This window comes from Oryctolagus cuniculus, chromosome 15, assembly GCF_964237555.1.
Source record: "Oryctolagus cuniculus chromosome 15, mOryCun1.1, whole genome shotgun sequence".
In the NCBI taxonomy this organism is placed as follows: domain Eukaryota; kingdom Metazoa; phylum Chordata; class Mammalia; order Lagomorpha; family Leporidae; genus Oryctolagus; species Oryctolagus cuniculus.
This window is the reverse complement of record NC_091446.1, coordinates 68,097,592-68,123,491: the sequence shown is the minus strand read 5'-3', so window position 1 is coordinate 68,123,491 and position 25,900 is coordinate 68,097,592. Positions and strand designations below refer to the sequence as shown.

General features: G+C 50.8%; 1 protein-coding gene across 28 annotated transcripts in view; it reads left to right on the top strand.

Annotated features, from left to right (window-relative positions):
* KCNMA1 (potassium calcium-activated channel subfamily M alpha 1) overlaps positions 1-25,900 on the top strand; it is a 781,282-nt gene that overhangs the window by 527,076 nt on the left and 228,306 nt on the right. For 26 of the 28 annotated variants that reach the window (XM_070056975.1, XM_070056978.1, XM_070056976.1 and 23 more), the window contains 3 exon segments: positions 6,475-6,550; positions 8,457-8,627; positions 10,171-10,262. In XM_070056975.1, the coding sequence (XP_069913076.1) occupies positions 6,475-6,550; positions 8,457-8,627; positions 10,171-10,262 (339 nt within the window). 28 annotated transcript variants of the gene reach the window in all.

Below are 25,900 nucleotides of genomic sequence, written 5' to 3'. Positions count from 1 at the left end.
GTGTGTGTGTGTGTGTAGTCAGGGGCAGGGTGTGTGTGTGTGTGTGTAGTCAGGGGCAGGGTGTGTGTGTGTGTGTGTGTGTAGTCAGGGGCAGGGGTGTGTGTGTGTGCGCGTGTGTGTGTAGTCAGGGGCAGGGGTGTGTGTGTGTGTGGTCAGGGGCAGGTGTGTGTGTGTGTGTGTAGTCAGGGGCAGGGTTGTGTGTGCGTGTGTGTAGTCAGGGGCAGGGGTGTGTGCGTGTGTGTAGTCAGGGGCAGGGTTGTGTGTGTGTGTGTGTAGTCAGGGGCAGGGGTGTGTGTGTATGTGTGTGTGTGTAGTCAGGGGCAGGGTTGTGTGTGTTTGTGTGTAGTCAGGGGCAGGGGTGTGTGTGTGTGTGTGTATGTGTGTAGTCAGGGGCAGGGGTGTGTGTGTGTAGTCAGGGGCAGGGGTATGTGTGTGTGTGTGTGTGTGTGTAGTCAGGGGCAGGGGTGTGTGTGTGTGTGTGTGTGTGTAGTCAGGGGCAGGGGTGTGTGTGTGTGTGTGTGTAGTCAGGGGCAGGGTGTGTATGTGTGTGTGTGTAGTCAGGGGCAGGGTTGTGTGTGTATGTGTGTAGTCAGGGGCAGGGTTGTGTGTGTGTGTAGTCAGGGGCAGGGGTGTGTGTGTGTAGTCAGGGGCAGGGGTGTGTGTGTCCGGTGCTGTTGGGGAGCATCCTTGAGCAGTGCCAGGCAGGGTAGGGGAGAGGAGGAGGGATCCAGAGACAGCTAAGTGGTAGAATTGCCAGGACTTGATTTTGCTCCACCCCAGGTCTTATCACTCAGACCAGTCTTCTTGCTGTGATGCAGCCCAGCTGATGTGGCAGGGCTGTGTTTTGTACATCTGTCCAGCAGAGGTAGCAGTGAAAACTAAGGCCACTGGCACCTGCTGTGCCCTCAGCTGAGACCAAAGAGGAAAACTGGAGGCAACCAGGACAGGGACAGATCTGTGCTCCTTTGTGCAAAGTCAATGACATTTTCAGTGTTAAGCAAAGCTGGATAAGCACTTGGCGAGCAGGCAGTGCAGCTGCACTGGGTTTGCAGCTATCATCTCAGGAGTCAGACTCCCTCCCAGTACCCACGGATTCCTGGAAAAGCCTCTGATCTTCAAGAATCCTGTGGCTGCCCTTTAGAGGAGCTGCTGTGTGTGTTGATGTGTGATGGCCAGAGGTGTGGGACAGAGCAATGGATGGCTCAGGCTTTCATGATAAGATCCCAGTGCATCCCTCCCTTGGGGCCGTAGCAAGGAATCTAGAATCTGAATGGTTCTGAGTAATCCACCCATCGGTAGCTTCATGCTTGGCCCAGAGCCTTTGCCCCAGCTCCAGCGGGCTCCTTGGCCACACAGCTGTGCTCCGGGCACCCCCTCCCTGCGTCCCAGGAGCCCTGCTCAACCTTGCAAGGTCTACGTTGCAGAGGCTGCAGAGGTCCCCAGGGGTTAATCTTGCATCCCTTGTAAGTAGTTTTCACATGATTGCTTAGACCTGGGGTTTAATTTGGAAAGCAAATTCCTAATACTGGGGATCTGTGATAATGTTGATGTTATAAAAGTAATCAGATTCCAGGACGGAACACGGACTGTTTCAGCAGCAGTGATTAAATGCGCCACACACAGCAAGAGCTCCCTTAAGCACCATTAATATCACAGTGACAGGCAGTTAGAGTTTAATAATCACCACATTTAGGTCATTTTTCTAGAGCACCGAGAGACTTGGAGCCTCCAGTGGGTTTTGTATCTCAGGAGGACTCCACAGGGTTGTTGGGGGCACCCTGGCTCGTTCAGGGCTCAAGGACCTGGGATTGTGTAAGTGAATCAGCTCGCTATCTGATGGTCTCCTGAGCCTTGGTCTCCAGCTCTCAGTCCTCCATCCATTTCTTCCTCTCCAGTGTTCGAAACACATTGGAGAACTTACAAGGCGGAGCAGGGGAGGGACCTGTTCCGTTTTGGTTTTCCACTGAGAAACGTGTTGAGAAAAGGATGTGGTGGTGAGGTAGTCAGGCAAAGTTCAGCTTCTTTTTTTTTTAAAAAATATTTATTTGTTTGAGAGGCAAAAAGGTCTTCCATCCAGTGGTTCACTCCCCACATGCCCACGGTTTCCGGAGCTGAGCCAATCTGAAGCCAGGAGCCTCTTCCAGGTCTCCCACGTGAGTGGAGGAGCCCACGCTGTTGGACATCTTCCACTGCCCTCCCAGGCCATAGCGGAGAGCTGGATCAGAAGAGGAGCAGCTGAGACAGGAACTGGTGCCCATGGGGGATGCCGGCATCTCAGGCAGAGGCTTTGCCTACTACGCCACAGTGCTGGCCCCAAAGTTCTCCTTCTTGATTCCCCATGTCGCTTACCCTGATAGGGCTCATTGGGGGGCTGCCTTGTATCTGTTTGCCTTATTTCCCCTTGCTAATCTCTGGTGGAGGAGGGTGTCCTTCCAGAGAGAGAAGACTCTGGAAGCTGGGAACAAGGGCGCTCAGACTCCTGGCTGCTTGGGAGCAGACAAGTGAGAGCTATGTGGATCTCTCAGCACTAGGAGAGGCTCCCATGGAAAACAGTTGGTGGTCTCCATCATTCACAGCTGTAAAAGCCACCTGGAGGTGAGGACGGGGTAGCATGGCCCATGGTGGTGTCTAGCGGACCAGGGATGAAGATCAGGCTTTAACAGACCTGTAGTTGCTCTTATGAGTGCCAACTGTGCACCTCAGCTTCTAGAGCCACAAGAATAATTGTGCCATCAGACACAAGAGGGGGTGGTAGCACAGGAGGTGCCGTCCTGTTGGGGATGGAGACCCCCTGGGCCCCTTTTGAAGACTTGATCAGTTATTACATTCTCAAAGAACCCTTTTGGGTACCTCCCCCTTCTTTGGTAGGCAGATGAGTCTTAATGGCGGGGGCCAGAGCCGACCTGGAGCTGGCCGTGGTAATGATAGGGGGTCCAGGAGGGACCTGGCTGACTCCAGGCACGACTGATCCGGGAGTTCAGACTCTGCCCTGCAGCATCCCCGTCTGGGGCTCATTCTCACAGAGGCGTTCTCCAAGGCAGATGGCCCTCTCCGTGTGGAGCTCTAGGCTTGCATTTTCACAGTCACATCCCAGAAGAGACTTCCTGTTCCCCTCAGTTCCCTGAAAGGTGTCTCTGATGGGCCCTACCTTGTAGCTTTCCACAGCTGGGAGCGCCTTCCCTGCCAGCCTGGATCAGGCCACTGTGGTCAGAGGAAGGTGTGGGGGTCCTTGAGTGACACCTGTCCAGGTCAGAGGCTATGCAGAGGGCTGTTGTTAGGGAAGAGATATTGGGACAGCAGGAAAGGTCCCTGTGGCTTCCCCTCACTGTATCTCCAGTTACCTGTGTGAGCAGGCCTTGGCTCCCTGGGCCTTGGGGTGAATATCAACCCAGCACTTGCCAGTCACATGGCCCTGGCCAAGCTACGAGGCTCATTCAGCCTCAGCTGCTTGATCTTGTTGGTGAGAACAATGGCAGTATGTGTCTAAAGGGCGAATGGTGAGAATCTGGAGAGTTCATCACAGTGCCTGGCACGGAATAAGGTCTGTGTGCGTGTTGGCAACTACCGTGCTCTGACAGCTCTGCAAGACAGGACGTGTCTGTAGTTCTTCTGCCTGACTCAACCAGGAGGCAGTTATTCTACACGTCTCAAACGAGCAGCTCACCCACAGAACTGAATGTGGATCTGCCAGTTCTTTCCCGGCTGTCAGGGTCAACTCTGGGTAGAGGAAGCCCACAGACTGCTTCCTGTGTTCAGTTCCATCAAAGGGAAAGGAAGGCTGGACTCAGTGGCCAGCCTGGCCTACAGCCAGTGACCTTGACCTCCATGCAGAGATTCCTCCTTCAAGTGCCTGCTCAGGGTCCCTGCTCAGGGACCACAGCCCCCTCCTGCACTCCTGCTCCCACGGTGGCCCCTGGGATAGAAGTCAGCAGAGTGGGTGGCAGTTGAAAAGGACAGCCTCTCTCCTCCCTGAGGCAGCACCCTTGACCTTTTCCTCCCCTGTACGAGGAGTGGGGTGGGGCTTGGCTTCAGCAATCCAGGCAGACGTTGTCCGGGCACCTGCCAGTGCCTGTAGTGCACCTGTTGTGGCTCAGAGTGTCCCTCTATGGCCAGACTGCCTGGGTTTACCTGCTAGTCCCCCCACCCCTGCCTGGGTGAAGTCGCTGCTTTGTTTATATTGGCAGGAGCTCCAACAGTCATGAGGACTAAATGAGTGCGTGTACCTACAGCACTTAGAAAGGTAGCGTGTGTGGTCTGCAGGGCTCCGTGCTTTCAAACTCTTAGACTTTATTTTTCAAATTTGTATTTATTTCAATCTTCCTGAAGAGCAGAGAGACAGATTTTCCGTCTGTTGGTTCACTCCCAGATGGCTGCAACAGCCATGGCTGGGCCAAGCTGAAGTCAGGAGCACAGACCGCCAGCCGGGTTTCCCACCTAGGTGGCAGCAAACCAAACACTTGGGCCACGCTCGCTGCCTCCCAGGCTACAGTAGCAGGACGCTGGATGGGAGGTGTAGGGGCTGGGACCAGAGCTGCCACTCCAGTGTGGGATGCGGGTGTCCCAAGCAGTGGCTTAACTCGCTGCTCTATAACAGCTGCACCAACTCGTAGTATTGAAATCACGGGTTCCCTGAGAGAGCTGGGAGAGGGTGACGGATATGCAGTGACCAGGGGTAGGGAGCTGAGCAACCCTGTAGGCTGTCCTGGGCCACTGCTGGGGGAGGGCTAGATAGTAGACTCTCTGCCAGGTGCAGCAGGGACCACAGGAGCCATACTGGGTTCTGTAACTTCACAGGGGTAAGGAATGCAGGTCAGAGTGAGGTTAGAGAGGTCACTTTGTATTGCAGGTGGGCATGAAGGCTTTAAGGAAGAGGTAGAGACCACACCAGGCACGGATATTTAGATAGGTAGCAGATATTTAGATAGATGGGACAGCTTTCGGTTTGAGTGACCGCATCGACAGAGCTACAGGAAATAGGTTTGCCTGTGACTGACACAGTTCTAAGAGTTTCCGTGGATGCAGTGGTGGGAGGGTCCAGGACTTGACAGGGTCAACGGGAAGCCTGTGAAAATCAGTGTCCCACTGCCCCCAGTGCCAAGGAGCTGTGTCCCAGCAGGAGTGGACAGCATGCAGTTTAGTAGGAGTAGCAAGGAGGGGGACACCAGGTCTCTCAGAACAGATTCATAGAGGCTCTGCTAGGCATAAGGGAGTGTGGGCTCCTGGGATGCAGACAGACAAGGCCGTAGGTGTCATGGAGGCTAATGTTTGTTCTACTGGAGCAGCACCAGCGGATGCAAAAGCTATTAGGTAGGAGGTTGTGGGACAACCGGCTATTCCAGTAGTCTTGGGGTCTCACCCAAAGATGGCGTATTAACTACCGTGGGGAAATGGCCACTTTTAGTGGAGAGCCCTGACATTCCCTCCTTGGCCAGGTGAGTGGACCTGGCCTCGCTGAGGTGGGGTTTCCCAGGGTGGTGCCATCCCCACAGGTATTTAAATAGAATGTAATTCTGAAAGCTCACTGATAGTGACTCCAGGACATGGGGCATTCTGTGAGGCGGTGTAGGGTCACGCAAAATTCAATGTCTTCAAAAACAAACCAGAGCAAGCCGACACACTCCAACCCATGGGGGAATCCAGTCTTCCTTTGTAAATAAAGTTTTATTGGAACACAGCCACATGCGTTCCTCTACCTGTGATCCAAGGCTGCGTTTATGCCGTGGAGGCCGAGTTAAGAGTCACAGCAGAGAACAAATGACCTGAAAAGCCAGAAACAGTGAGTTAGTGTGTACAGGGAGAGGGTAAAAGCCTTCTGGCAGCAAAAGCAGCGCGTGAGCTTTGACTAGTGCCTGGACCTGGTGGGAAATGCAAAGGAAGCATCATTGAGCCATGATCTGGGGGCAGCTGGGGGCGGCTGCATGAGGGCAGCACGTGGGGTAACGTTCCTGACGTCAGCTCAGTTCTCAGCTGTCACAATGGTGTTGAGTGAAACACACGGTCTCCTTCTTAGGAGTTGAGTGCTGAAGTGTTTAGGAGTGTGTCTCAATGTCTACAGCTTATCTAGAAATGCACAACCAAAGCATGTTTTTGAAAAAAGAAAATAAGAGAAAAATGATTTGAAGATAAAGCAATACGGGGAGGGGCACAGTGTTCCATGTACCATTCTCTCCAGTTTCTGGCAGATTTGACAAGTTTCAAAATGAAAGTTAACATTTAAAACAGTTGTAACAAAATGAGAGGGTTTACCTCGTTGGGTGGCCCAGGTGTGATCTTCCTGCGGGCTCTGTCTGGGTCTTCAAGCCTGACCCAATTACCTTGTCTTGTCTAGGGAGAATTCCCTTACAATGGAGACAAGGTCGGCAGCTGGAGGGGGCCCGCCTCTCTCCACAAGGGGGCGCTGTTCCTCTCCCAGGCAGCCCCAACAGAGCCTTCCTGCTATGACCTGACCATTGGGCTTGTTGTCTCTTTGCACAGTAATTCCATCAAGCTGGTGAATCTGCTGTCCATCTTTATCAGCACGTGGCTAACTGCGGCCGGGTTCATCCACTTGGTAAGTATCCTGGCTCGCCTGGAACAAGCCGCTTTATGAGTCATTTTGTTACCAGAAATGTCTCTTGCTAGAAAGAAACTCCAGCCCAGTGGTAGACAGGAAAAGGGGAAACAACTGCTCAACGGTCTGGGTTTGCAGCCCTTTGACCCCAGGCTACTTCCAAATGAGGAGTCGCGGCCACAATGTTAACCTGGCTGTGTTCTGTAGTTCAGTTGTGCAGTGTGTGCTTTGGTCGATTTTTTATTCTATCTGCAATGACCCAAGAGAGCCACAAGATGGCAGTGCTTCCTCAGCAAACGCCCAGCAACGCTCTGGGGACAAGGTTGAAGTTCCACCCGCTTGTCTTAGTAAACAACTAATTCAGATTCCCCAGTTTCTCTCCACTTCTCCCTTACAGAAAGTTACATTTGACTCTTTTGTCTGATCACCGCACATTATGCTGTACCTCCACCGTTCCAAAGCCTTGCCTTAGCAGGTCAAGCCTGTCTCACCTCCCTGAGGCTAACAGAGCCCAGCTATGTGAACTGCAACAGCCTCATCCAACCGACGATGAGGCTTTAGGTGAAGGTGGCCTTTCCTTCCTCAGTGGCTGTTTGCACACACAGCTACCCACCACGTGGGGTTGACGTCATTGTTACCCAGAGGAGCACAGGCCTGGGGAAGGGAGCCAGGGACTCGCTTTCAGTCCCCAGATCTGGGGGTCCCCACCCAAGCCTTTATGCTAATGGAATTCTTGGCCGGAGTCACTCTTGAACTCCCTAATTCTTGCTGTCACCAAGCACCACAGATGTGCAGGAGATGGTGGTCTTCAGGCAGCTCATGACCGCACCCCCTTTATTCTGTGCCGTGCCCTCTGGCTCCCCAGGAAACCCCGGGAAACAGTATGTGCCGAGGGCAAACTTGGACTTGGGAAGCAGTCCCAATCCTGGGAATGAGAAGCAGAGCTGGAGGCTTGGGGGTCCCCTATGGGCCATGCAGGGGATCGCAGGCATTGGCTTTTCAGTGTTGGGAGGGAATCTGGATAGAACTGGCCCGGTCACTCCCTGCAACCTGGGAGTATCTAAACTGCTTCTGCCCATTTCACAACCTGTGGGCAAATCAGATGTGTTGGGAGGGCAGGAAATAGTTCTGTGAAGGCTAAAGCAGAGGTGGACAACCTGCAGCTGGAGCCCAAGCGCTCCAACCCAGCCATGCCCGTTCACGGAAGTGCTGCCTCCTGCTGGTGTCCCACGCAACTGCAGAGCTGAGTAGCTGGGGCAGACTGGGGACTGGAGGGCCCACAGCGGGGAAAGCCTGTGTTCTCCCGCCCTTCACAGCGAGAGACTGCGAGCCCTTGGTCTGGAGCGCCTTGCACTCCTGAGCTCACTGCACTCCCGGGGAGGTTCCTGTGGCCTGAAGGGTGGACCTGCTGTTGGCTCGCTACCAAGGAGAAGCAGCAGGATCTGAGGCCGGAAATGCTCTTTGGGGTCTGGACTGGAGATCTAAAGAACAGGCCTCCCCTCCCCCCGCAGCTCCTGTGCCAAGAGCATGAAAGGGGGCGCCCCCTAGAGGAGGCTCCTGGACTTGGGCAGGAGGAGAGAGCGAGGCCCCCTGAGACTTCACAGGGCCCCACAGAGAGAAGTCAGGGAAGGGAGAAAGTTAACTTTCAGCGGGCTTCGAACCATTAGCAGTGGGAAGAGCCACCGATGAGGGATCACTCCCTCGGTCCCTGTGCCTCTGTCAGCCAGGAGAGCACCCTCTCCACCTGCTCAGGGCTTCCACGCTGTGGCTCCCAGAGCTCAGGGCAGGGTGGGGAGCGCCCGCCAGGAGCCCACTGCAGCTGGGCTTCCCCATGCTTTGCATACAGAGGCCGATGCAGAGATGTAACCATTTTCTCTTTTCTCCTCCCCCCTGCCCCCCGCTTTAGGTGGAGAATTCAGGGGACCCATGGGAAAATTTCCAGAACAACCAGGCTCTCACGTACTGGGAATGTGTCTATTTACTCATGGTCACCATGTCCACAGTTGGTTACGGGGACGTTTATGCCAAAACCACGCTTGGGCGCCTCTTCATGGTCTTCTTCATCCTCGGGGGACTGGTAAAAGCCCTTTACTATCGCCTTGGTTCTTACGGCCGCGGGTATTTTCTGTTGTCCATTTCCATAGCTCTTCATACACTGTTTCTGCACCGGAAGCTAGCGGCTGCCCGGGCGTCGCAGTCAGGTTCAGGAAGTAGAAACACAAGGGTGACTTCCCTGCCCACTCCCCTGGGGTGTTAGGCGCAGCCTGAAGACCCAGGTGTGTTGCCTCTTTCAGGGACAGCTGGTGAACTTGTTGTAGGGAAGGGATGTGGTAATAAGCCCGGCTGGCTCCCCACAGTCATGGAATTCAGCCCCCGATGTCCTGCGAGGACACTGGCTGTCCCTTAACCCTCGCGGGCACTGTCCACAGGGCGTAGATGGTTTGCGGTTTCAGGAGCTCCCTCTCCCCAAGATGTTCCTCCCCCAACTTCCAACAAACACTGTGGCTGGCGCCTGCCCCGAGGAACAGGGTCCTCCCCGCCCCCTGGTGGACGCAGGAGCTTCTGTCCCCAGCGAGCAGTGCGTGGCTCTGCAGCCCCCACAGAGGGGATCTTTCCTCTCCTTTTGCAAGTCCGAATATTTCACTTCTTGCTTTTCTGGGCCGCGCAGCTCCTTGGGCAGCAATCAAGCGTCCACCGTGGTGCTGTCCTTGGGGACTTGGGCAGCTCCTTGGGGTTGCAGCCTTTTGTTTTCCCTACTGGCTGGTTCTAAGTTCAGATTTTTGCTGTGTGTGAGGTAAGTGATAACATCCCACTTCCCACACAGCTGTCACGTATGGACACCGCGTGCACATTTATATCTCACGATGCATACACGTCTCCCTGTTAGGTATGCATGGAGCACACGTGTGTGGGAACTGTGTATAAATGTGCCCTGCGTGCGTGCATCCATACCAGTGTTTCTGCAGCCGGCAGGAGGGCCCCAGACCAGGACGTCCCCTTACCCAGCCACAAGCACGATGTTTGTTGGACAAAACATGGCAGATTTGTGTTTTTTCCCTGCTACCCTTTCCTCCTGTGTGACTTACCTTTTGTGCTTTTTAGTGATTTTTTTTTACAATGAAAATAATTTATTTTTTAGTCTTCTTTTGGTGTTAATTGGCTTTAATCCCAGACAGAGACATTGGTGCTCCTTTGATTTTAACTAGAAAGATCTTTTTGCAAAAATATGTCAGTGTGGATGCGCGCATGTGCGTGTGTGTGCCTGTGTGCGTGTTTAATTTCACCAGCATGCACCCTTTTTTGCTTATTTATCTTCAGAAAGAAGAGGTAGATGTCCACGTATCCATCCCTTGTATTTTTCTCGATTGTGATTTTTAATTTTTTTTTTAGTCGTCTGCATTGGCTAAAGTTGTTTTGCCCCGTGTATTTCCAGGATGTCACCCTTTTTTATTTTTATTTTTTTTTTTGTGCTTTTATTTTTTATAACCCAACATGTGAAGGGATGCCTTCCGAGGTCTGGTCCTCTTGTGTTTTCAGATCTTAGTATCCACTTCTGGAGAGACGCCCCTCTCTTGGGCCTGTCGGTTCAGTCTCTCTTCTGTCTCCTGTCTTTTCCTCAGGCCATGTTTGCCAGCTACGTCCCTGAAATCATAGAGCTAATAGGAAACCGCAAGAAATACGGGGGCTCCTATAGCGCCGTTAGTGGAAGAAAGTAAGTACGCCGCGGGGCCGGCCGCCCTGCCTGCGGGAGAACCCCTCTGCATGCCAGTTTTTTTTTTGGCTCTTGTTTCTTTGTCTCATGCATGTAGGCAATGTTTGCCCGCTACGTGCCCGAAATTGCTGCTCTCATCCTGAATCGGAATAAATTCGGCGGGACTTTTAACAAACATGGAGGCAGAAAGTAAGTCAGTTGCATCAAGAAGAGATGTGTTGAGTGACTTCCGAGAGCCCCTGGGCAGTGACTTTGAGTCCTGCCCCTCCCCCACCCCGCTCCTCGGAGGGAAGGCCCAGGGTCTGCATGGGGGCCACGCCAGAGCTTACCCCAGAAGCTGCCCCGCTGGGACCGACTCCCTGGGCCTTGTCACCATTCAGTTTCCAAGAGACGCAGTGGATTTATCCCGGCAGAGCTCCGTATGCTGCTGGGCGTACGGAGCTCCTGCACTCTGCACATCAGATGGCTCTGTGATGAAATCCTGGTCCCTCCAGCTAAGGTGGTGCCGTGCGATGGTGGGTTTTGTGCGGCAGCAATGCGGGCTACAGCTGTAGCTACAGAGTCCAGGGCGGGGGGGCGAGATCCAGGTCGTTGTCCATCCTGTCTGCGGTCAAGGCCTCGTGGCCGCCAGGGAGTCAGTTCTCCTTTTCACTGAGCCTGTCTTCAAAGGGACGCACTTCTTGCTGGAGTCCCTGGGGCAGGGATGGCTGTGTCTAGGGAAGGTCTGTGGCACCGCCTGCTGTCCCCGACGCGTCTCAGTCTGGCTTCCCACACACGCGTGCCTTCTGTTTCCTGCTCGGCTCACTTGAACAGTATCAGCATCCATATCAGTGTGTGGGTCCAGTGTGGACCGGAAGTTTCTCTCCCGAGAGCACATGGAGTGACCCCATCCTTCATTTACGTTCCCAAAGATTTTCTTTGGGCACTCAGCTTTGTTGTTCTTTTTTTTTTTTATAAAGATTTATTTGAAAGGCAGAGTTAACAGAGAGACAGAGACAGAGGCAGAGGGAGAGAGAGAGAGAGAATTCTTCCATCCGCTGGACTGCAATTGCTGGAGCTGGGCTGATCCAAAGCCAGGAGCCAGGAGCTTCTTCCAGGTCTCTCACGTGGGTGTGGGGGCCCAAGGACTTGGGCCATCTTCTACTGCTTTCCCAGGCCATAGCAGAGAGCTGGATCGGAAGTGGAACAGTCAGGTCTTGAACAGGTGCCCCATATGGGATGCTGGCACTGCAGGTGCCGGCTTTACCTGCTAGGCCACAGAACTGACCCCTGTTTTGTTTCTGAAATACAACTTATAGACTGTGCAAGGTGCACATTTTCAATGCACAGCTCAGGGACTTTGCAGGTACCCAGTGTCTCCCATCCCTCCATCCCAATCCGGATACAGAAAATTTTCATCACTCATACCAGTGATAGAAGTTGCTGTCACCAAGCTGTGGGTTTTTTTTCCCTTCTCATTTATTTTCAAATAAGCTCTTGATTTTTTTTACTTATTTTTTAACACTTTAAAATAAAATTCGACTGGCAGCATCGGGTCTCCTCTGGCCTTGACAGTTGGCCGTGCTGGAGGACGTGGGCCCCCCTCTGCTCAGTGACTCCAGTGTACCCCGAGCTCAGGTGTCCAATCCTCCATTCAGAAAATGAGGAGGTGGGAAAACAGGCTCATTTTCTTCAACTACCCACAAGACACCCGTTTCCGTTCAAAGGCACAGAGGACTGTGGGCGAGAGGTGGCCAGTTGGCGTCTTGTCAGTGGCCACAACACATCCCTCCATCTTCCTTCTAATGAATCCCTCCTCTGTCTATTACCTTAACAGCCCTGGATGAGGTTAGAACCAAGCTGTTGTGATTTCTGGGCCATTGGTTGGATCCAACAGGCCGAATAAGTCCAGAGATTCCCTTTGGTCATTTATCCCATGCCAAGAGGCAAATAGCTCCTCAATTCATTTTGCCTTTAAGGTGTGGACAGGTCTCCATAAAGCAGAAGGCATTTCTCAGGGCCCCGGGCTCGGCCAGCATTCCCTTATCACTGTCCCTGAAGAAGTCAGTGAAATCAATTGCCCTCAAGTCCAGATTGAAAATACTTCTTGACTCACATTCCAGGTTGTTGGCTTATTTATTTATTTTGTCTAGGACAGTTTCGCCCCCTGATGTGGGCAGCTTTTGTCGACGATGGGCCGGATGAGGCTGCCATTCCAGCACTCGCTCACTGTCCCCCGGTCGGCTCTGGTCATCTTTCTGCCGTGGCGTTTCTGCCCACCCCACCCCGCCTGCTGAGCCTGCCATCGCAGGCTTCCTGCCGCGGTTTTCTGGCTCTGTAATCTTTCTTCACCGCTTTCAGCCCGGCCTTCTCCCTCTTTCTTCCCTCCTTTTTTTCCCTTCATCTTTCTTTATGAAAATGCACTTTGCTTTTCATGTTCTTACTGGGTCTCCAATGTCCCCCAACCCTGGGGACAGAGAGGCCGTCCTGTCATCAACACGGGGACTGTTCGCTCTACTTTCCGCATGGTTCCCCAGTTCAAAAGCTAATTACTAAGTAGTTTAAAGCAGTCCTTTGGTCACTTAGATCTTTCATCAGAAAATATAAGCTTGGGAAAGGAGCGGTAATAAAGGGCCATTAGCACCCTTTGTTTGATGTTGTTTTTCCAGTCAGTAGAACAAGATTGATGAAATGTTATGTTTGGCCAAAATTTGAGTTTTCATTTGGAATTCAGTGTTGAGAGAATGGGCTGTCAGAATCAATAAGTTTTCTTTCGCTTGGGATATGGGCATGTGGTAGTAATTAGCAATATAAGGTCTTTAGTTGAGCAACCAAGCATGGATTCTGGCAGCAAACATAATGAGAAACTACAGTTGTTCTATTTCTAACGTCAAAAAGTTTCCAGATAAAATTAAATGCATTTGCAAAAGGAAAGCAGCTAAACTTTCTTGAAAGATAGAGTTCAGACTCTTAAAATAGCACGCTGTGCTCTGAGTGTTTGTGTACGCATAAATATATGTGCAGGACCCACGGACACTCATTCATCGTCCCCTCTCCCCGGGGCCGAATCCGATGAGCGTCCAGAACGTGATTAAAACGCACAACACAGGGAAGGGGTTTATTTACGTGTGCATATTTTACTCGGAAATATCTCTCTGACGATGCATTAGCTTGTCGCACAACTCAGGGCCACTCATGATCCAAAGCTGTGGAGACACAGAACTCTAGACAAAGATGATTTACACTACGAAGTGTAGGCAGAGAAGCCCAGCATTTTGTGTATGCAACACTCAAGTCCGGGAGATAGGGACTACGGAGATCTCACCGGCACTTCATTTTCCGTGTCAGCCCACGTGTTTGGCGTGATGTAAACACGTCGTGCAGCATCCCCCCAAAACGTCCTCACCCTCACCAAGGGATCAAGGGCGAGGGAGACTCAGGGCAGCATTTCAGCACCTCCCATGTGACCTTCAGACCCGGCCATAGATGTGGGCTCATGTGCCTGGGGAGGGGGGCGTTCGTTGTCTGATTTATCTGATGAAGATGTACGTGGGGATCCGAAAAATGGGGCTGTGAGTGTCAGTAGCCGAGAGTTCAGGGAATGGTAGAGACAAGCAATCTCTCTGAGCTGCAGGCATGAGGGGCAATGTGCCCCATGGGCTGAGACCTTAAACCCTACTCAGAAGACTAACCCAGCCTGCCAGCCTGCCTGCCTGCCTGCCAGGGCCACACCTCCTCCTCCTCCTCCCTTCGTGGGAGGTCAAAGCTGCTCAGACGTGGGGAGGGCCTGGGGGTGCTGAGACTCCCATGGCCTTTGGGATCCCCGCCTCACTGTCCTTCCGGCCACAGCCACTTGCAGCCTCCCCTGAGAGGTTTCCTCCCTGAGTGTGACTCATTCCGCTCCTGGATCGTTTATGAGAACTGACAGGATCATGGCCTAAGGTCACGTGGCCAAGGGCCACTGAAAATAATAGGCCACTGAGAGGAGTCCAGCTGCTGTGGCCCCCTTCCAGGGCAGCCACCCCAGGGAGCCACTCCGACCTGTGTTTCCCATCATGGGGCTTTAGTGGCCCCCACAATGAAGCAGTCCTAGGCCAGGTGTTCGGGACAGAGACAACAGGGTGATTTGGGATTGCTCTGCTGGTTCTTGGTAGCCAGATACAGAGAGGACTGAACCCTGAAGACAGGGAGGAGAGTGGAGTGACGCGCGGGGAAGGGCCCCGCTCAGTCTGGGAGTCCCTATCCTGGACTTACTCATCTCTTGCTCCAATTCAAGAGAGCCCTCTTGAGACCTAAATGTGGTGGCTTCTTTAGGAGTGCTCCCTTATGGGGACGGAGGGACTGCGCATGCTTGCAGAAGTGAGACTGTGAATGAATACAGTCCGAAGCCCCAGCACAGTTGCCCTCTGTGATGGTAATAGTACCCACGGCGGTGATAGTACCCACAGACGGACATGCTATACTGCGCAGCCCTAGCAGTCCCCGTGTGGGGCAGGACTTACCGTCAGCTCTGTTGGGAATGGGTGTGGAAATTGAGAGGATCAGGAGCTTGCCGCCATCACCAGCTATTAAAGGGAAAGGGGAATTTGCTCCATGGTGCCTGGAGGCCTCCCCGCGCCATCTCTCGAGGCCCTTTCTGCTCTAAGCTCAGGGATCCTGTCTTTCTCCCCCTCTACCTCTAATTGGGGCCAGTGCATTGTGCCTGTGGTGGAGAGGAGGAGACGGCATGGGTTTTAATGTGGGGCTGTCTTTTCCTGCTACTCACCTATTACACCTAACGATCCTGATCTCAAAGAAAAAAAAATGACGGGGAGGGGACAGAACATGTCTTTGTTTTTCTCATGTGGCCATACTTGAAATTAGTTACCCCTTGCACACTTGTGGCAGTGAGGAGCTCTCCAAGATGGGCAGGTGATCTCACTCCAGATGAGATCCGCCCCTTCTGAGTCCCATCCTCTCGGGGTAATTCATCTCCTGAGGGTCCAGCCACAAAACATTGTAGTGGTTTGCAAGCATTGTGACTCTCTCTTGGGCGGCTCCTACCTGCAGAACATCTTATGAAACATGTTTCCTGCCTTTGCAGAGGGAGCTCCCCATTCCCTTTCACACTGGTGTTGGTTTGTAGTATGCTACAGAATAGTTCCTTGGTGATGGTTTCTTAATTGTGAGTGGAGCTACTGGAGTAGGAGCCCCTCCCCCCGAAGGTATTCTGGAAGGTATCCTCTGGAGTTGCTTATAGCTTTGACGTGGAGATTAGCTGTCAGGAGGCTCTGTCCTTCAGCAGGGGGTTGGGGAAGTCTGTCTTCAACCTCAGATGTGGCCTCGCTGAGGAGTTAAGAGAATCGCTCACACTTTGCAATGTAAAAGTGAAACCAGAGTGCTTTGCCATGTTCCCCAATGTAAGTGGTCAGATTTTAAAGAATACGGAACACTTGACAACCAGTGGTTGAGTGTTCACTAACTTGGATCAAAATTTCAAGAATGAAAATCAGCTGGGCAGCGTTAGTGAGCTTTCTCACTGGTCCATTCTTGCATTCAGGGTTCAGTGATGAACAAGGCTCTCCTGGAGCCTGTCCTCACCCAGTGCAAGTGTACAGTCTCCAGGGAATTGCTGGCATTGAGCAAGGGTACAATGAAAGAAGACACCATTACACATTTAATGCTTGCTGCCAAAACCAAATCCCCAAAGCCCAAGGTTCTCTGATAGAGAAAATCAGCGATTATTTACAGTAGATGAAGCCGACCAGGGAAGTGCCACCTGGGAGGAGGTGACATGAAAGCATGCTCAATGACCAGTTAACCCAGTGTGCATTACCCGTAAGCTAATGAAGCTAAGACTCTAGGTTTAAAATTCAGCTAATGCCATTCCTCTTGTACCCGTAGGTCTTTAGTTCCATTGGAGTAAAAATCTCATCTCTTTGTCCATGGGTTCTGCATCTGCTGATTCAGCCAACACTGGAGTAAAAGTCGGTTTTTTAAAATTGTGTCTGTATTGAAGATGTACAGACTTTGATCTTGTCATTACTCCCCAAACACTGCCGTATAGCCATTTCCATCGTATTGATGTCACTTAGGTATTACAAGTCATCTAGAGATGACCTAAAGCGTAGGAGAAGTTGTGTATAGGTTAGATGCAAATGCTGTGCCGTTTTCTATAAGGAACTTGAGCACCCTCAGATTTTAGTGTGTGCATGTTATGTGTGTGTGTGTATGCTGGACTTAGTGCCCCCATGGACTGAGGGATGATTGTATTTCTCTTTCACACTCTGATTGGCCTGAACTCAATACTCTGACTTAAAGGAGACGGCCTCCTGCATGTTTTCCCTAGTTCGTTACTATTGGGTACTTTTTTAAAAAAGATTCATTTATTTACTTGAAAGTCAAAGTTACACAGAGAGAGGAGAGGCAGAGAGAGAGAGAGAGAGAGAGAGAGAGAGTTCTTCCATCCGATGGTTCACTCCCCACTTGGCCGCAATGGCCAGAGCTGTGCCAATCCAAAGTCAGGAACCAAGAGCTTCTTCCAAGTCTCCCATGTGGGTATAGGGGCCCAAGGACTTGGGCCATCTTCCACTGCTTTCCCAGGCCATAGCAGAGAGCTGGATTGGAAGTGGAGCAGCCGAGTCTCGAACCAGCGTCCATATGGGATGCCGGCGCTTCAGCCTAGCGTGTTAACCTGCTGCACCACAGCGCCGGCCCCATGGGTACTTTTTAAAACTATGTCTTTCCTCTTATCATAAATAGAATGTTCATCTCAATCAGAACCTTTGTTCCTTTCTGGGATCATGTTTCATTTTCTCTGGCTTGGCTGTCTTGCATCAACATGAAATTCCTGTCCAGTTTCTTACACTATACTCAGCTTTTGTCCATCATAGTTCTAGACCAGTTTCTGAAGGACTTGAACTTGTGGAGGCTTTGCTGTACCAGAATGTGGATTGTGTATTTGCAAAGACTCATTTAACCACCCACTCCCCAATACACACCCATAGTTCACCCCCACTGTAAGAATTAAAAGAAGTCGTGTCTTCATGTCCATCCGTTCCATGTATGTCTGTTGGGTGCTTGCTACGGGCCAGGCCCTGGGCATGACAAGTGGATTCCTGCTCCTGTACTCTCACCCCCCCCCAAAAAAAAAGAAAAAAAACCCACCCGAATATGCCATAGCTCTCTTGAACTCATACTATTTGACCACCAAAAGGGCCGGGAAGTTCAAATTCAGAGCTTATTTAGGCACACACTTGCTACCCAACCCCACACACCCTTCTGTTACTGGAGGTGAGAGTCTTCCTACAATAACCCTGTCCTCTCTACTCCTTCTGAAGAGGCCTAGCCCCTCACACTGGGGAACAGGACTTGGGATTAATGCCCGTGGTGTTGGCTTGAACTGATCCGTGGGCCTCCTTTCCTTTCCTCTTGGTGTGCACCTCGGGCAGCACTCGCTGTTGCTGCTTCATGGGGAAAAATGGGCAGACTGCGCCCGTGAGCGATGTCTCCTACCAAACGCCATTGATGACTTCTCTATCGCAGACATCATCTAGTTGAAACGTGACTGAAGCTTTCCATTTTACAGACTTCGCCCCTTGTCGAGTAAGCCGTTCAGCCCTCTTGTTGCGTGTCCCACGTGACTCCCAGCCCAGGCTCCCCAGCAATGTCTTCAGATTCCTAGATTTTAAAAGCCATAAATTAGCAAATCATCAACATATCACCAGGAAGGATCATCTGGTAGCGATTCTAGTCAGAAGGAAACACAGGCCCCAATAACTGATCTTCACAAAGATATGAAGAACTGTAGACAGACAGATCCAGTAAATAGGAAGACAAATAGATAATTCAAGCTGACAGACCATCTTGGACTGATTAGGCATTCTGCTTTGATTAGCATTAAACTTTTTGGGCAAGGGAAAAAAAATGAGATTTCCCTAATATGGGAAAATGACCCCTTGACTACTTCTAGAATTCAGTACTGAGAGGCAGATACCAAAACACTTGTCATTAGATACCATATCATACAATGCAGTGTGCCAGGCATCCCTTCCCAACGAGAGGGGTCTTGGTGAGTGTGCATGTGGGCACTTCTCTCTTGGCATCTGCTTTGGATTCTTCTAAGCCACATCGTCAGCCCCTTTCAAACTTGAAGCTCTATTTAAGGAGACTTGGGTGCATATTAAGTCAATTTCCTGATAATACTGATGGAATGAAGGCATGCTTCCCCCCACGTTCCTGCTGTCTCCTCCCTTCCACATGCTTATCAAAATGTTCCAGCTATTGTTCTGAAAACAAGAATAGAAATGTAGGTGGGAGATGAACTGTGTTCCTTAAAAAATGTCTTATTCAAGCCTAGATGTTTGCTCTCAAATATTCTTTCTTCCATTAAAAAAAAAGAATTCCAAGTATGACTTTTCTAATCATAATCCCCCGGGATTCTTTCTGCTCAGCCTCGTGGTTGATTGGGTGAATCCTTAGATGGATTCAGAATTCAAGGAACAAATGAAACTCTGTGAGACTAAGTTACTGTGCTTTCTGTTTTCCTGGTCTGTTATTCATTCTGATAGAAGTCCTTCCAGAGCTCCTCAAAGATTTGGGGTTCATCCCACTGCTGCTGTCATCATACTCTGAAAATAAACCAGGAAACTTTCTAACTGGCCAAGTCCAGTGTCTGTTTTTATTAAAATGCTATAAAGGCCAATACAGTGTGAAAGTCGTGGAAATCTGATGCTGTTGCTCTCAGGGTTAAGCCTTCCCCTGGTACTGGTCTTGTATCACAATGACGTGCTCCCAGCCCTAGAACCACTGGGACTGGTCTCAGCGTGGGTACCAATTGTTGGTAAAAGTCACCTTGATCTCCCCTTCCTTGTACCTTTTCAGTAAGGACACGTTGCGTACCTGTCTGGGTGAGAGGGCTTATGACCTTCATCACTGACCCCAAAGGCAAGTGTCAGCTTTAGGAAAGTTCTTGTTTTAATGTTTTTGTTTCACATACAGTTACCTGAACCCCTGCCATGTGCCAGGTACTGTATTAAGTACTTTGGTTAAAAGGGATGAGCAAGAAAATGAGATTCTTTCTTCCTTGGAGCTGATTGAGACATTGATCAATCAGAGCCATCCAAGGAGACAGTGCCAGCTAAGCCAAAGCTTAATTATGCAGGAGCCCTGTCCCAGTGCAATCCTCTTTTGGCAGGTATTTCGTTCAGTGAAATCATGAGGATCTGACATAATCACAAAATAGGGGGCATAGCAGAGTGTGTGATAATTCACATTGCTGAATGTACCCATTAGCACAGCTGAGGGCAAATATAATTAATAGCAGAATGCTTTGGGTACCTGAAAACTTAGAGATCTAATGAAAGACCTAGGCAAATGGAGGTGCAGAGGCATTTGGGAGGTGGTGATGCTGCCCTGGGGTCTGTTCTTTGCAGACCCCCCAGATGTCCTGTCATGTAACATCATGCCTAAGTGGCAAGCCTTTGAGCCATGGCTCCTGTCAATCCCTATGTGTGTATCAGATGCTGGACGTTAACCAAGGCTGTTGCAAATATAAGCTGCTTCTCAACTTATGATGGGTTACATCTCAATAAACCCATTGCAAGTTGTACTATCACGTTTAGTGCCCCTGGCCCACTGGACATCATAGCTTTGCCTAACCTGCTTTAAATGAGCTTCAGATCCTAAATTAGCCTACAGTTGGGCAAAATCATCTGGCAAAAAGCCTATTTTATAATCAAGTGTTGAATGTCTCCTATAATGTATTGGCTACAGAAAGTGGAAAACCAAACAGTTGTATGGACACTTTCTCATGCCCCTGTAAAGTTGGGACTGTCATGAGTCTGGTACCTCTGTACATTTGTTGGTTCTACTCACAGTGAACGGATGGCAGCTTATGCTACCCGGGCCCTTGGGTGTGGCTGGATAACAAGGGAGGAGGATGTGTTGACCCGATCTTCGTTATGGGAGGATCTTCCCCACCAGGATATGCTCTGGGGCCATGGTGTATGACTTACCATGGATGTTGGGCAGGAAGGTAGGGCTCATTTTGCAAATCCAAACCTTCTCCACGGCAAAGTTATCAATCATTTCTTTGCTTAGACTCATCCCCCATCTATTCCAACTTCATTCCCAAGGGGATGGCCTTTGTCTCCCTTAGTCTTCTCTCAGTCCCTTCTTATGCAGAAGTGGCATTATCAGATGGAGACAGGCAAATCTAGTCTGACCTGAAGAGAGGAAAAAGCCATTTAGTGCACCTACATCTCTGCAAGAGCAGGGAACTACTAGGAGGGGGAAGAGTCAGGTCAAGAAAATGCTGACTCATTTTAACAGGACCAAAGACCACCAAGCACTAGCTAATGCAAAGAATGAAAGGCAGAGGGGTGAGGGTGATGCAAAGAGACCCAAGGAAGAACCAGGACAGTTGTGGGGTTGTTGACTTAAGAAGGCTGTATAGTTCCTCTTCCAGGGAGATAGGAGGGAAAGGATCCAAAGTCATAGTAATATTTACGTGATGGTCATTGTGATGATTAAATGAGAAACTGAAGCAAAGCTCAGGAGATCTACCAATCAGGACTCATTTTTTTTGACAGGTAGAGTTAGTGAGACAATGAGAGAGAGAGAAAGAGACAGAGAGAAAAGTCTTCCTTCCGCTGGTTCACTCCCCAAGTGGCTGCCATGGCCGGCACTGCACCAATCCGAAGCCAGGAGCCAGGTGCTTCCTCCTGGTCTCCCATGCAAGTGCAGGGGCCCAAGGACTTGGACCATCCTCTACTGCCCTTCCAGGCCACAGCAGAGAGCTGGACTGGAAGAGGAACAACTGGGACTAGTACCTGGTGCCCTTATGGGATGCTGGCACTGCAGGCGGAAGATTAACCAAGTGAGCCACGGCGCTGGCCCCAGGACTCAAATTTTTTGCCAACTTCATCAGAAAAGGAAGTGTGTGTGTGTGTGTGTAGTGGGGTGGGTAGGAGGTTGGTTTGAGTGCCTGACAGACTCCAAAGGAAAGCTGAAGGACAAGATCCCAGAAAAGACACAGAAGGGCTAGAAGCTCAGCTAGAGACCCAGGAAGCGAATTCGAGGGTCGGTCAGTCTTCACAGGGTGCTCTGCCATCAGGATGGACCAACTCCCATTGTGACCTCAGCGTCTCTGCTTTCAATGTTGGAAAGCACTGATTAGCTTCACTTAAGCAAGGGACCATGTATAATTGTAGAGGGCTGGTTCCCTAAATTGAAAATGAGGCAATGTTGACAGAAGGGAGGGTGATGTTGCACAGACAAAAACCAGCGATATTTCCTACACTGAGGTTCCCAGAATTTATTTTTAAGACTTGGACTGAGGCTCCACATAGGCTACAAGCTACCGAAGATGTGTGAGCATTCTCCCGTGGTCTAATTATGACCATGTGCATGGTCTGACTATGGAGGGGCAATTATGAATGGCCTGGTAGAGGTGCAAACCCCAGTCCCTCGAGGATGACTTAGCTCCTGATTGTCTGCATATGGTAAGATATATCACTTTCCTGCAGGAAGTTCTGGTCTGGCCAGGACATCCGAGTGTTTTCTGTTGCGGCTGCCAGCAGTCTGTCCTCTGACCTTGGGGCTCTGTTTCACAGAGGTGACTTTGCTGCACTGTTGAGATCTATTTGCTCAGCCTTCTGCCCCGATGTATGGAATCAACAGAGCAGCCTGCCTCCCCCAGAACAGCTCTGCTGACAGCTGGATACGATGACGACTTTATTCTCTTCCTCACTAGGAGGGAGAATGCATTTCCTTCCTTTGTGATTAGCAAAGTACTAGATGAGGCCACTGGAAGGAAACTATCTTATTTTTGAACCTGTTTGTTTCTTTTTAATGTGTTAACCAGAAGAGGCTGTAGTCAGGATTTGGGTTATGGGTTACACACTCTCAGCTGCCTTGTTTTTGTGTTTCTCTTTCTGTGTACAGCTCACTTGCAAACTTAAAATGTGATGGTAGATTCAAGGTGGCAGGATCATCCAATGTGCTAATAGGCTTAGAGTAAATTAATTGTTGAATTTCTTCTACACGTACTGTGACATAGTGTATCCATGCAACAGGTACTTCGCCAACCAGTGCCTCTCAACAGACAGTTCTGGAAAGCCCAGACTTCAGGGGCTTTGTGCTGGGCGCTGGGGCAGAGTAGACGGATGAGGCCAGCACTGCCTGGGGTGTTTCTTTGCCAGCCCTGAACCCCAGCACGGAGGGCAGGCCCTTGGGGACAGGCTCTCAGTGAAGGAGGAAGTGGGGAGGCAGAAGCTGGATTAGCCTCCTTCCTTTTCAGCAGTGGGCCAATGAGCCTCATGGGGAAATCTGGGGGGCAGTAACCCTGAAGGTCATGACCCAGATCAGGGAAAGATGCATTAAGACCAAGTAGTCAAAATTGCAGCACCAGGAGAGATGGAATCTGAGATCCACCTTGCATGAGAGCCATGGAGAGGAGGTGATGCAGACCCTGGGCGGGGTTGAGTTTAACCTAGAAGTGGACTTTCAGTACTGACCGCTGTGTTTTGGGTTGGTTGGTAGGTCTGTGGCCACCCTACTTCCTTCTGGATAAAATGCTCCGACCCCTCCCCCCACCCCCCCCTTGACAAGTACTTCTTAAAATTCATTCCCATCATGTCAGGAGCTACCAGTGGTGGGAGGCCGGGGGTGGGGGCCTTGGGATGAGGAAAGTGTGATTAGAAGGCTCAGCAGAAAGGCAGAAGAGAGTCTAGCATATGTACTTGATATAAATATTATAGTTTTACAGAGACATCTAGATCAATATATGCCACATTTCATCTACCTCTTTGACAAAGTGAGCACAATGTATTCAGGGAAAGCTGTATAGGATTTTCAATTTACTCTGTATGATTTATTGTGACAGGATAGCTATGGGTTTCTTAAGTTCTTTATACTTGTTCCAGTAAAAATGGATATAGTATCTTTAAAAATAAACAGCCCAGAGCTGTGCATTTTACATTGTCTTCCGAGAGCGAGGCTCTGCTAAGGAAAGATCTGAGACCTCCCCGCCCTTGTGGAGCCCGATTGCGGTCAGATTTGCTTCAGTCCTTGCTCTTCATCTATTTTTTTCCAGGCTAGAGGGGGTTGGGGGCAACAGGCGAGTAAACAAGGAAATCAATTAGGAAGCTACTGCAGACGTCTAGACAAGATAGGGTGATGGCGTGAGCTGGGGTGGGGGCAGAGAACTGGAGCTCTGTGTAGGGATTCATCATTGTCTGGCAGGTGCAGCTCAGTCGTCCCGGGCCTTTCCATTTGACAGGAACTGGCCCTGCGTCACACAGGCCTGCCCCTCACCCCCAGCCCCGCTTTCTCTGTTCCTTGTCCAGGGTCCTTTCCCACACCAGCTGCTTCTCTTTAGAAGGCATCAAATAGACGGAGCCATTCTGTCTTTGGTTTGGCACTGATATGCCAGGCCTCAGTTTCCCCATCAAACAAATCAGGCACTGGGGTAAACAGGAACCAAGGGCCGTTCTGATGCTTGGATGCACTTGAGGATATGGAAGGGTCTTAGTGTTATCCCTCTGTCCCACTTCCCCTTTTCTAAGAACTACTCTCTGAGTGGTTTGAAAAGTACTGTATGTAGACTTGTCCCAGGAAATGCATCCTCAGTGGTCCAGAGCTTTGAGAGGTCGATGGTCTGGGGCCGCCCCTCCCGTCTTCCTATGCCCCCTTCCATAAATCGGCCTAAAAGGCACCTGTGGAAGTGAGCTGTGAAACCCAGGTGCCAGCTCAGTGTGGGTGTCCAGAGCTCCCTGTGTGTCACAAGCCACGCGTTGAATGGTGGAACAGGGAGTACGGGGTTTCATTCTGCACGTGGAGAGTGTGGACAACAGGAGAAGCCCATGGGTGCAAGTGTTTTTAGTGACAAAAACCCACGAAATAAGCAGTTGGCAAATTCCTGGAGTCCCCTCATGGGGCTCATAGTCAAGCATTATTGTTATCCTTGTGAAATTGCTTTCAACTACGAGGGTCTGCTCCACATGCGACAGCGTTCCTTTCCCCTAAAGAGCCCAGCCGGTGTCCATGGAGCCCTTACTCAGGCCCAGGCACTGCCTGGCCTGCATGAGTAACTCCTTTCGAAAAATAAAGAAGTCTTTGGCTACTGATTGGGCATTTCAGACACTTCGTTGTGCGCCTAAATCATTTACACTTGTTTATGGTCAGTCGATGTTGCCTTTGGCCAGGAATTATTTGTTCACAGAATTAAGCAAAGCTTTGAAAACCAAAAGGCCAGTCATATCTTTTTTTTAAAATGTTTTCTTTTCTCTCTTTTTTAAGAGTTTTCCATTCATTTGAAAGAGTTCCACAGAGAGAGAAGGAGTGGCAGAGAGAAAGAGAGAGGTGTCTTCCATTTGCTGGTTCAATCTCCAACTGACTGCAATGGCTGGAGCTGTGCCAGTCTGAAGCCAGGAGCCAGGAGCTTCCTCTGGGTCTCCCACATGGGTGCAGGGGCCCAAGGACTTGGGCCATCCTCCACTGCCTTCCCAGGCCATAGCAGAGAGCCGGATCGGAAGTGGAGCAGCCGGGATATGAACTGGCACCCATATGGGATGCCGATGTTTCAGGGCGCTAACCCGCTGCACCACAGCATTGGCCTTGGCAGTCATATCTGAAATGATTACTGGTGTAGGGCTGTTGGCCATCTTCAGACACCGAGTGGGCAGGCCCTGTGGATGTCAGTCATGACAATGGCCAGCCATCTATAAAAGTTCAAATTGGGAGTCATGGGGACAACTTTAGCTGCTTTCATGGCCTAACTTTCCTAAACATTCCCTGTTCTAAAGGAGCCACCGAGACCCGTGCTATCCTCTGGATACCAAGCTGGTGAGGCAGTCCCAAGCCGGGTGTGGTGGATGTGGCAGATAATGTCTAAAATGGGCATCTGCATTCATTGGCAGCCCCGTGGCTCACCACACATCATGGCTAACACTGAAAGTTGAGTGTAGAAGTTTCTCACAGGTGGGAGCTGGGGCCTCTGCCCATCGCTCAGCCTTTGCTGAGTCTTGTGATGTCACCTTTGCAGCCGGAAGGGAGTGATGCTACGACTGTGGTGTTGTATCCACCCCAGGTCCCAGCCCACTGAGGACCCACCCAGCACCCCCTTCTCAGGTACCCACGAGGGCCTTTTGGTCTAGCCCTGCCTGCCCGCCCGGAAAGAGCAAAAACTGAAATACCCATGCCTTTCCCCCACTCCCTCATCTTTGTGATACTGGGGCTGGATTGCCCGCTCTGGGATGTCGGGCGCGCAGCTTAAGGGCCTTGGAGTCCCGAGGGGTTATCTGAAAGGACAGAGTAAGAACACAAGGTGCTTGAGGATTAGATGTGGTCACAGGGCCACAGAACACCCTGTGTTTATTGCATGCGGATGTCACCTGAATCCCACCATGTCATGCTTACGGTGGACCGGCCCCTGCACAAGACCCTTATCTCTTTAAATCAATTCTCAGGATAATCTCATGAGTCCGGGAGTAGCTCCAGCCTCTGGGAGTCCAACTCTGACTTGTTAGTTGTAAAATGCAGAGTTAGTACCTTGTCCAGGACTCTCAGTTGTTGGCGAGTGAGTTAAGCCGGGGCTGTCGGGTGTGAATCTCACGTGTTAGATTTGTCAGAATCAGGGGACCCGGCAGAGGTCGTTTGGGAGGGGGATCTTTTGAGCG